The sequence below is a fragment of the Phalacrocorax aristotelis genome, chromosome 7 (genome assembly GCF_949628215.1).
Source record: "Phalacrocorax aristotelis chromosome 7, bGulAri2.1, whole genome shotgun sequence".
In the NCBI taxonomy this organism is placed as follows: Eukaryota; Metazoa; Chordata; class Aves; order Suliformes; family Phalacrocoracidae; genus Phalacrocorax; species Phalacrocorax aristotelis.
Genome location: NC_134282.1, coordinates 14,757,763 through 14,769,984, shown reverse-complemented (window position 1 = coordinate 14,769,984; position 12,222 = coordinate 14,757,763). Strand labels below are relative to the sequence as shown.

Sequence of the window (12,222 nt, the reverse complement as noted above, 5' to 3'; positions counted from 1 at the left end):
TCAGAGCTTCCATCAATGGCAGGGAGATCAGCCAGGTTCTGTGTTGACTTAAGGTTTTTACCGATCTTTCTGCAGAGTGCGTCCCATATTAGCCAAGCTCTAAACAGCAGTAATAAATGCCAAACACATTTTCTGCAGCTGCATGAGAAAGCTGCCCAGAGTGACTATTTATCACTCTCACTCACTCTGACCCAGTCAGACCCACGTTACCTGTATAGAAAATTGATCGGGAGGGGATAATTCTTTACAGCTTCTCATGAAAGAAACAGTTAATCATTTATCACCAGACTTAGTCTTTATGGCTGTTTGATTCTTCTGCTCATGACAGTAGGAACATGTGGAGCCCCAGAAAGTACCAGGACTCTGCGAATATTTTGAGAAATGCTACTGTGGTGAGCATGACAGCCTTAAATGCAGGGTAGTTGATAGCACGATTTGTATCAAGTCTTGGTCTTTAATAGTAATTATAAGCTTCAGCACCAAGTTCAGATCAGACTAGCAGTGACCTCAGATCCAAACTAGTTTTCAGTGACAGGGCAGATCCAGGGTGGATTTTGAGAACATTCACAAGAGCATATCACAGGTAACATTGTTTTAAAAGTATGTGATGTGAACTTTTTCTTGCACCTGTTGCCATTAGGCAAAGAATGGTTGGGTGAAAGTGCGTTTACGTGAATCACCTAGCGGTTCTCATTCTGTTTAGCATTTCGGCTGTGTAAGTTCTAATGCTCTGCCTGTCTGCTCTGTGTAAAGATAATTTTAATCATTAAGGCAACCTTTACCTTAAGTTGATTAAGCTTCTTGTGCTCTTTCTTTTTAGACCCTCCTGACTACATCAGTTGTCTTAATAAAAGGTATAATTTCTCCTGACAAAGTTGTAGTTTTATTGACCTATGACAGACTAAGGGTATGACTAAGAACATTAAGTACAGAGAAATAAAAACCTATTGTTAGGGAAGAATAAAAAGAAAGGAATCTTTGAATAAAACCTTCTTTAACAGTTTTTAGAACTCGATTCTAATACAAGTGCGCAAGTACATAATTGGCAATATATTTAACAGCAAGTAGAGTCTTCACAGGTTGGCTTTATCTGAGATTCAGGGAGAACAAAACCATATCTACCAGTGTCTTGGAGCTTAAAAGTGAAAGAGTACTTGATGCCTTGGTTGTAAGCCCAGTTGTCAGAGCCCCCTGCAGCAGGATCTGTTGATAAAGAAATAAAATAAAGCTTAACTGGAAAAGTGTGGCTATACATTGAAATGTGATATACTTTGGAGTCAAGTCACGTAGCCAGAAATGCAGAAAGGACAGATAAAAAGGAATATTCAGTGAATTGGTTGATTTCTTCTGCTCATGGAAAAACTTTTGTGATTTTTGGCCATTTGTGAGCTTTGTTCCAGCTGATGCATCCAAGCAAATGTAAACAAGTTAAACTGCTCCTTCCTTGTCAATATTGTGGTGAGACCATGGGGGGAAGAGGAGAAGGGCACGCATGCATGGGGTTGTTTAGAAAAATTTGGTATCAGAAGCAAATACCCTCTCACTGGGTAGCTTTTTGGGTTCATACAGATCTGAAAGAACTGCAGATCTGGGGTATCAGCTCCATCTTTTTCTCCTGGACAAATGGTGCCCTCCCTTTGCAGTACTTTGGTACAATGAAGGCAGTCTCTTTTGCTAAGGAAGGAGCTTCCAGAATTGCTAAGCATCACCAAAGCCTTTTTAAAGGAAAAATCTCCATAAATATTCTAAACATTGGGAGAAACTGTTTTTTAAATGTTGGTTTGGGTTTTTTTTTTAATTCTTTAAGGCAAGATAAATAGGGAAAAGAGATTCGTTTCCATATTAAAGGAAATTAAGAGAACTTAAGTATAGGAGATATTAAAGTTCTAGAAATCTAGATTTAGCAACCTCAGATTGGCTTTTGACACTGCAAAGGCCATATCCTGACAGCTGAGATCTCAAGAAGGGTAAAAGAATGGAACTGTAATTAGTATATTTCTCAGACTGTAATGCAAAGTAAAAGAAATAATTATCTGTGTTGCTAGAGTGGTTGAAGCCATTCTTTAGGATTCACATCATCTTTTCACTTTGACTTGGAGATACCGGAAATGTAGAAAATCTCGTTTTGAGATTTTTATGTTTAGATCTAGGCTGAGTATGATTTAGGAATTCATGCTATGCACATGGATTCCTAAACACTTTACCATATCACTTTACCTTCCAGGGGTCATGTACTCCCTGGGATCCTTAAGGACTATATCATCACATATTTTAGAAATTATAGATTCCATATGTACCTCTGAGTATATGCTTGCAAAGAGAGAAGGGGACTGCTTAGGGAGACGAACAATAATTGCTAGAAAACTGCATTTGATAGTCCTAGTAGCACCTGATATGTATGGCAAGTATATGTAGGCCGGTACTTACAGATCATTTTAGCTCCTTGGCCGTATGTGTATTTGGTGTTATACAAACTGCCCAGCTGTTTGGATGCAGCACGAGCAATGGAATTCTGTACGAAAAGAAGAATGATAAATGTGGATTTTCAGAAGCTTTCTGAGTGAATCTAAAGAAATACATTGTTGAATAAACTGAAAAGCCATGCTTGAGAAGTTTTTATTTGAAAACTGTTGTTCACTTCTCGGAATGACTGGATGTCAGTAGCTGACAAGGCACATCTTGTCCTGTTGATGTGGAAAGAGTTTATCACTAAAGACCTCATCCTCCAAGCTTGAATGGAGTATAGTCCAGTCTGTGTGTTGCTCTATTCGTGTACAGCCTGCTGTGTAGTCTGGAATACGTTGGATAGGTAAGGGGACAATAGGTAACAGGATTTTCTATACTTAGAAGAAACTTGTAGAAGATTAAAACTAAATAAGGAATCTTATTTAGAGATAAGGGAATCTTAGAGAATAGTAATAACTTGGTACAGTCAATCGCGCTTTCCTTCCCTTCTATTCATGCAGCTATAAATTCAGAGTAGAGTCAGCTTAGTCAGTGGAGTTCAACACTGATAAAAGTAGAAGCAGATTAAGGTCTTATAAATATTAACAGCCAGAAAAAGGCATAAATTACCTTGGAACCATATGTAGTCTCATTAATTTCAATTCATTTCCTGTGCACAGAGGGACTCGTTCAACTCCCACTGATTTCAGTGAGGGTTGGATCAGGCCCATCAATAGTACTCTGAAGCTTTGTGTGTTTGCATTAAGGAAAATTACAGACTTTTCTTTGGAACCTGTGGCTTTTCCAGTTCTTCATTATACAGCATGTTGGTAATAAAACATGAAAACTATTACTAACAGATGATAAATATGAACGATTTTTGAAAGCAGATGTTCAGTATAAGAATAAGCAATGGGTTGCCATATCTCTCTTTATAGCTTGCAGCTGAATGGCTTACTAGTCTAGGAATTTCCTCAAACCCCTTCTTTCTCTGTAGGTTATACTCTGGCTTACTTCCCAGCAGAAGAAATATTGTAAAATATTCTCTGTTCATGCCTATGCTTCAGTGTTCCTGTGAAATATTAAAAAAGGCATATTGGACAATGTGTTTAGAAAATCTTAGTTAAGTGAGTGTTCTCAGCTTCTACAAAACAGCATCAAAATATGTTTGCATTAGCACTTGCAGCCTACTTTATTGCAGAATTGCAAGTGTTTCCCGATTCCCAAATGTTGGATTTTGAACATCCTGGAATTGTGGGAGTTTGCTGTAGGAATCTATGGTCATTTAGCACATTAAGAATATTTAAACCAGGCAGACCAAAGAGTATTTGAAGCTTGTCCTTCCACCTTTTAACATTGACTGTACCTGACTGTGGGATTTAGTTTCTGGTTTCCCTATTGTCCAAACACAAGCAATTGTAGGAAGAATGTTATTGCTTTGCATTTCAGCATCTAGGATTCAGAGCAATTGGGGTATCTGAGCTTTCTCCAGTGCTGGGTTTTTTTTTGTTTTGGTTGGGTTTTTTTAATCCCTTAACAAGCTGATTTTTCTAAAATCCGTAATAATTTTTAACACATGTTGAGGGAATTGTGCAGGTTGGATGCTACTATCTGCTAGTGATACCTTGTTTTCTTCAGTCATCTTTTGTTTATAATGTACACATTTAATCAGCAGCTGAGATTGAGTCAAATCTTCTTTCAATAGTAAATGAATTTTTAGATGTAAACTGAGTCTTCCTCTTTTCAAATACACACAAAGTGGAAATTAAATTTGTAAAGATAGTCTGATACTATGTATGGACCTGTTGGTAAGTAGTATTTGCTCTCTCGTTAGCAAATTGCATGGTAGGGACAATAGAACAGCAGAGCTGCTCTTTGGGAAGCATAGAGCATTCCTTTCACTCAGCTGCCAAATGATGGCTTTAAGTCATACCAGAACAGATACCAGAAAAAGTATGTCAGGAAATCTTTTTACCTGAGGGATTTTTTTATTGCCAGGAAGTTGTAAAAAGAGAGATTTGTAGAAAGAGCAGTTGAGATTTCCAGCAGCTAAGAGCCTGGAATCCAAATAAACAACTTCCTCAAGCTCTCCAGGCTGGAGATCCAGGTTTCTGGATCTGGAAGCAGGTCGTCTCTAAGTGAAAAACATGACTGAGCATTTATGACTTCATCATGAAATGACACTTTATCAAAAGTTTTGCTGTTTTTTTTTTTACTTGAAATGACTCTCTACCATTTGCTTTCCTAATAAAGTTATAGTCCGAAACCTAAAGGTAAAAAAAAGAAATTTCAACTTTATAGGAACTAAAATCACCTTTTAAGAATAATAATATAATATAAAACAACAGGAAAAAATAAAAATTAAGTAAATACTTGTGAATGTAAATACAAAATATAAGGAAAATTTTGTCTTTTTTAAAATAATACAATTACTCAAAACCATCTGTAACAGGGAAATAACATAGAGATTTATGCAGAGGTATATAAATAACACCCGACATTTTCCAAAAGGGAAAGTGATATTTAGCTTTTGAAAAGTGGTTTGGATTTTCAAGCATGTATGTTATGTGGAATACAGCTGCAAGGAGAAACGTTGCTGTCTTTTTGACCTTTGAGGATACTCTTTGCTGTTGAGTGATTTTTTAGGTCTCTTTGTATAAGTGGCTTAACTGAATTGTTGTGGTTTGTTTGGAGTTTGTTTGGGGTTTTGTTTGTTTTTTTTATTTACTGTTAAGAATCCCTCTCTTGCATGGAAAATTTTGCTAAGAGTTATAGTAGCAGAGAAACAACTGGTGCCCTGAAGTCCTAGAAATAATTCCAAATTAATACCTTGTAACTGGGAGCAGAAATGGCTTTTCAGCTTCTGACTTGCAGCTGAACTCGCAGAGCTGGTCATTTCAGCAGAAGGTAGTATTCCCTGCATCGCCCATCTGTGTTTACCCAGCAATTACTACCATTTTGCTTGATCTTGTGTAGAGTGCACGGGCCAGTGAAGCAGCAGAGTTGTGTTCTCAGTTGACATTATCTTACATAGTTGACAATCTTTAAACCTATTCTTTCAGTTATTAGCTTTAATGAAAGATATGTTACTGGCCTCTCTTTCTCACCACATCTGCAGTTTTGAACTAACAAGATAAATGATCAGGCTAAGCATCTTCTGTGTACTAACAGGTAATTTTTTTGGAAGCATGTCCCTCGTTTTATTCTTGTAGCAGCAGGCTGGATTTGTCAGCGAATTGTGGCTGTTTAGAAATGCTTTAGGGATGTTGATTTTGCAGCTGCTGCATGTGGACAACTCCCTTTGCCCTCACAGACTGACAGTGATCTGGAGAAACCTCTTCACTGACCAACTGGGCCTCTTGCTCTTGTCCCTCGCTGGACTGCAAACTGATTTGCGAGGCTGAAGACTGTATTTTCACTTCACCTTGGTCTCATGTGCTACTTATGTGGCCCTCAACTTCCTTTGTAATAGAAGCCTGAAAACGTGGTATTTACAAAGTTAGCTTTAGCCAAATGAAGCTACATTTCTGAGGCTTCTTGTTTTGCCAATAAAAACAGACTCCCCTCAAAAGAGTCCATGATTGATGTGTGATTTAGTTCACCGTTCTGTTGTTGCTCATAGTTAAGCATATCCCCTAAGAGTCCAGGGAATCCAGCCAAGTGGAGGACTTCAGTATGATGCTTCTTTTTTTTCTTTGCAAGTCCATTTGTGGTGGTCTCACAGAGTGTTTAAGAAATCAGTCCTTGGTGAGGGGGTTTCCAGTGTGACTGAGGTAAGGTGAACGTGCCCTACACCTGTTGGAAACTCTCGTCTTTGAGCCAGATTCATACTTGAGCTTCATCTGGAAGATTCTGCTACTAAAACATCATTTTCACAATTGTAAGACTGTCAGTACGGAGCAGTTCTGTTGCGTGACATCTGTTGTGGCAAACTACTGGAGGAGCTGTGAAACCAGTTCCAAGTATTGCTTTTCAGCTGACTTTCCTGTTTGTTGTGCTTCCTTTACCAGTATTTACCTGTAACAAGTAGTACAATCACAGGAGTTGCAACAGCCCAGATACAACAGCAGCATAGGCTGCAACTCCTCATTGGTTTGTCTGAGTCTCTTAGATGATAGGATTTTTGCTGTTCAAAAATTCTTACCCACAGGTCTTAAACATGTATATCTTAAACACATTCAGGAATGAAGTCAGGAGTGAAGAGACTTTTTTTTCCCAGACATCAGGTTAAATAATCAGACTGATATTCACGAAGTCATGCAATATATTTGAAATTCACTCTTGCAGGTTGCACAGATTCAGGCCATATCTCCACTTTCTCCCTCCACTTTTCCTTTTTTAAGCACTCAAGAGGAAATGAAATACTAGACTAACCCAATATGGGAGGTGAATTTCAGTGAGTTTAAACAGTAACCAGTATGGCCAGTACACCTTCAAGCAATACAAACTGGAATCACGTGTCTAGAAAATTATCTTGGATTGTAATTTAATGTAATATTCTGTAGCCTGCCAAACTGTAATAATACACATACATTAATCTGACAACGTGTATGAGCTGGCTGCAGACATGTATTTGGGGCTGAGTTTGTTGTTTAACTGAGAAATGGAATCGAACCTGGAAAGGAAGGAAGGGCACAATATACGTTCCTTAGCTCTTTCAAATCATAGTTCAGAGCCAATTCAAATACAAACAAGAATTGATAAAGCTGGATTTGTCTGCTGAAAATGAGGAAAGCATATGGTGACCTAATAGGAAGTTAAGGCCAAAGTATGAACTGATTAAAAAATATAGGCTGAACTGTTTACGAAAAGTACAATTAAATACAGAGCTCTTTATTGCAAGAGGACAAAATTGTGTAGAGTAAAATGAAGATTAAAACAATCTTTTTGGGGTGTGGAGAGATACTGGTCTTGCCAAGCACGTTTTTTAATTGTGAAAAGCTAATGGTTCTATTCTCTGTAGGAGATGGATTCAAGAGTGTATTCCGTGTGCAGGGGAACACTCCAGGGTATAGTAAATAAGTCAAGAGAGGATTATGAAGTAGGCAAAGTGTGATTCACCAAAAATTAGTACATATTTCTTTGAGGGTGTCATCACAAGAATATTGTGTAACTTCTCAGAAATTCCTGACCTAGATTTTCCTGTCCTGGGTGTTTTTATTTTTGTTGTTCAAGTACTGTTTGGATAACAGTGAAAGTTCCATGCAAGACCCCAGGAGTGTGTGTGTGTGTAGGAGCAAAACAACAACCCTGAATAGAGGGAGAAAAGTTTTAGGAAAATCTTTGTGAGCTGTGGAGTTGAGATTCTCAGAGATCCTCTTGCATCTGAGGTGAAGAGTGGGAAGTTGTGGGAAGGAAGGGGCATATGTGACTTTCATCATGTTTTACACCCCAGGGCTGGTGGTGGTTGAGGGATAGTTCTAATCCCCGACTCAAAGTAACTTTGAGGTTGTTCTGATTTGCTATAGCAATACAGTGGAGCATAAAGGATGTCTGGGATTCTCTGAGTGTCCTGTTCTACCTGCGAAACCAAGACCAGAACAGTTTTATGCCTTCTGGTGATTTCTTGAGGCTGTGAACAGAAAAGGTCTTTTAAGCCACAAGGACACACTGTTCAGTATGTTTGCAGGAAAGGAAGGTACAAGCATTCTCTGTATCTTTCTCTTCTGCAGACTTAGTGTCTTCAATCTCAAGTTACTCAATTTTTGTGCCCTTCTGTATCTCAGGCACTGAAATGCAGCATAAGACCCATGCTAGTATGCTACCTTTAATTAAATACAATGCAACAAAATGTTGTTAATGATAAGCAGACATGTGAGGTTTTGTTTAAGCACATGTCCAGTTGCTCCCTGAAAGAGATAAGGAATTGCAACACTGTTTCCTTTAATTTATTAGATCTGTCAGAGTAAAAATAGCATCTAAGATAATGGCGCTATAAATTTTGCTTTTTCATTTGTAAAATGATTTATGATCCTTTTATTTGCCCAAACAATTTCTGTTAACAGTTGAGATTCTCATTCTTTGGCATTGCTCTAAATTCTAAATCTAGACAGAACTTTCAGACATGAAACACAACAATTGGAATACAAAATAATACCTCTTTTGGTAGCTGACTCATTTCAAGCAAGTACAATTGTTGATTGAAAATCTCATATTTTCTTTAGTCAGAGCTTAAATGAATGTGTTTTAGTTATTTGAAGTAACCTGAAAAGCTGCACTTTCGAACCTGACCCAGAGCCTGTTGAAGTCAGTCATTCTATTTAATTCACTGACATTGGAGTGAATTAGGCCCTTTCTGTTTAATTATCCCAACTACAGGCAATGTTGATTGGGTGGTACTCTGATCTCATTCTCCAAAAGAAGGATTTTGGGCAAGAAGTCTTCCCTTGTTAAAATCAGATACTGCACAAGTTGAACACCTCTGGGATCCTGCTGTCTTTTTGTTGGGATCACCAATAAAGGAAATATTTTCCCTTAATTAAGACGCGAAAAACACTCATAAGGTCACCTTGTCATGGTGGTGAGATTTGTGATTGCTTTGTAGTGGAAAATAATGGAACTCCCTCTGGGATCAGTGTGCCCGATTTAAAATACAGGATAAAGTGATGTTGGAAAGACTAACTTACAAAGTGAAATCAAATGGCTGAAGAGAAATATATAGCCTGTATTCCTGAGCTATTTCTTTTTTATGCTGAACAGTAACAGCAGAATTGCCCTCTATGTCAGGAGAGTTTTTATTGATAAAAATTTTATTGAGGGGTGATTCATTAAATTTTACTGTGTGTTAGAATACAACATTGCTAATATAAAATATTAATCTAGTAAAAGAATTTGAAAACCTAGAAAAGCACATAGATTCTTCTGTTAAGCATTGTTTTAATAATGAGTTGTCAGTGTAAACTTTTCCCATTTAATACTGTGAGAAACATGTTGTACCTTTAGTTATGTTTCATCACAGTTGCTCTTGATTCAAAAAATTGGGCAGAATGTCATGCAAATTTTTAACACATGGGAACTTTGTGATCTTGACAACAAAGTACCTCCAAGGGTTTTGTGTTGGTTTATTACTTTAGACTGAACTGCAGTGTGTGAAATGTGAAGCTTTTGTAAAAATTGAAGACAAGAAATTACTATAGTTCCCTGGAATAATTACGATTAAAAGTTTCTGGAATATAAATTAAGAAAACAAAATCTTCATCTAAAATTCATCCTCTCTTTTAAGTTGTAAACAATGTAACAAGAAACTTCACTGTTGGCCCCGGTTTGTATTTGTGCTTCAGAATCATGACATTGATTTGGAAGCAGTCATAAATCTGTCAAACCGGCACAGCAGAGCAAAACACAGTGTTGTTGCCTTGGACTTTTGGCAGCATCCAGGAAAGAGGAGGAATCAAGATTTGTTTGTTTTGTTTTGCTATGTTGTTTTCCCTGCCAACAGCTTCTAATTACTAATATGCCAGAGAACTGAAGTAATGTCGTTATTCATGAGTGTTGATTGTTGACCTTATAAAATGTTTACAACTTTTATACATATTTAATAGTTGTAATCCCTCTCTCTGTTTTTAAGGATAAAAAAAAATATATTCCAGGCTCCTGTTATCTTACTTAGGTGGTGTTAGGGTGTGGCCTTTCTCTAGGATGAATAAAAGAGGTGTTGTCCTTTAAAACACCACATTCATCCTCTCCTCTTCCAAATAAAAGATGTGTTTGAATCCAGCCCTGTTTAGAAAGGCCTCAGAACTGAAACATCTTACCTGTTTTGTATCTAACTGTTTTTAATTACACTTTAATTTTTGGCCTGAACCTGTATCAATAGGAGTTTCACCATTTTACCTCAGTAGGAAGTGGTAGACAGAGATCCTTGTCTGCTGTTGATGATGATACCAGTTATCAAGCTGTTAGCTTGACTTAGGGGGCATAATGTTTCTGAGTAATGTATTAAAGCTGCATACACAGCCACCTCTTGAGTCAGGCTGGAGCAGTGCTGCACAGTGCAGTGGATTTCTGTATAGCATGACTGGAAGGCAAACCTGACCTTGTGGCAAATTCATTGTGTATGAGGAAATTAAATAAAGCTCTTGAGTTTATCCTGTGCTTAAACTGTCTTGAAACCATCATGGTTTCCCTTGTTCTTGCTATGAAAGACTGAAGTATTTTCAAAAACCGGCAGTACAGATTCTTTCCAGATGCTAAAGAAACTGCTTGAAGTTAAACGGACTTAAATAGCAAGTGATGATTTTTACTTATTCTTTTCACTATGTCAAATTGACAAAAAGACTTACCAGTTCGTTGTAATTCAATGGTAATTTGTAAGTATACAGATAAGGAAACAGTAGCAGCTGGGAATAGGAGTGAATCTCAAGTATGCCTTGATTGTAGAAAGATGTTCACTAATAAAATCAGCCACAGTAAGTGGAATCACAAGGATTTTCTGAGGCCCCAAGAGCTGGGAAGAAAGGTGAATTTAATGAGTATTCAATGAAGAAAGTTGGCTGTTAGGAGAGTCATGTTACACCACTTTTGTAGAAAAGCCTTGGAAAGCCTACTGATACACATGCCATATCAGGGGAGAGAATATTTTATTGCACCATTAAGGCACTGGGCAACATGACATAGCATCAAATAAATATGCACTGTACAGTGTGTATAGTTGGAAGAACATGAGTATTGATGTAATGCCCTACATTATGTAAGTGATTTGGGATATTGATTTGCTTCAGCACTTGACAGTCCTCTCCTTGCATATCTCCCCCATTTCTAGGATGCTTCCAGGGAACAGCCAAGTGGAAACCACTCAAAAGAGACCCCTCTCCACTGAGTGAAACCAACCAAAAGAGAACTCCTTCTGTTCTGAGCTCATAGAAGTATGCATTTGTATATATACATATATGTGTGTGTATACGTGTGTGTAACTGTATATATGTCTCTATAAATGCACGTGCATGTTTATTTTCACAGAAGTAGCCATACTGATGGCGCTAGTAACCAAAGTCTGATTCTTGCCCAAAACTGCCCCCAAAATTGAACACGAGCTACTCCACAATGCTATACTGGTGGTCTTCACTCAAGCTTAAGGTGGACCAACCATCAAGTAGGGAATATCCGTAATTAAACATCTTGGCTACTGCACCTCTCTATGATCACTTGCAGCTATTGTTATGAAAGACTTACTGGATCATCCAGCATTAAAATTCCTGTTGGGATCTGTACCAATGCAATGGCTACAAGAATTTTTAGAGTGTGTCTTTCTCCACATTGGGTCCTGAAATAGAATGGTGAAGCATAGATTAAAACTAAGAGAAAGTTTTAACAGTTGGCTTTTCCAGCAATACTCTTGAGAAAGAAGAATGTACTTATTTGTCCAAGTGTAAATGTAATTATCAATATTAATAACAGTCCAAGCTGTTGAGAAGTGTGGTCATGACAGTATCTTTTCCAAAGGTCTCAACAGCCTACTTGGAGAAAAATAGAAAAAGCTGATGATGCCTTCATAGATCTGTATCTTCTGTGTGTAGTTAAAGGCCTGGGTCTAGATCAGGAACAAATTAATTCCTCCAGGTCACTCCACATTGTGAGATGGCAGGTCTGTGATATTACATATACTTAGAGGATTTACACTGACTCAAACCACACTGCTGTTAGAAAGCCATCTCATTCTGGTAGATAAATTATATGGTAAAGAAATGTTGATTTTGAATAGGATAATAAATCATTGGAAAGAGATTTCTATCTACTGAGCTTCTTGTTTAAAGACAGAGCAAAGTTCCTGTCCCTATA

General features: G+C 37.6%; 1 protein-coding gene across 1 annotated transcript in view; it reads right to left on the bottom strand.

The window, feature by feature from the left end:
- Positions 1-959: 959 nt before the first annotated feature.
- CPB1 (carboxypeptidase B1) overlaps positions 960-12,222 on the bottom strand; it is a 20,123-nt gene continuing 8,860 nt past the window's right edge. The window contains 9 exon segments of the mRNA XM_075098891.1: positions 960-1,072; positions 1,074-1,203; positions 2,428-2,512; positions 10,728-10,804; positions 10,807-10,847; positions 10,849-10,891; positions 11,617-11,709; positions 11,803-11,840; positions 11,842-11,897. Coding sequence (XP_074954992.1) covers positions 1,018-1,072; positions 1,074-1,203; positions 2,428-2,512; positions 10,728-10,804; positions 10,807-10,847; positions 10,849-10,891; positions 11,617-11,709; positions 11,803-11,840; positions 11,842-11,897 — 618 coding nt within the window. The 3' untranslated portion in view covers positions 960-1,017.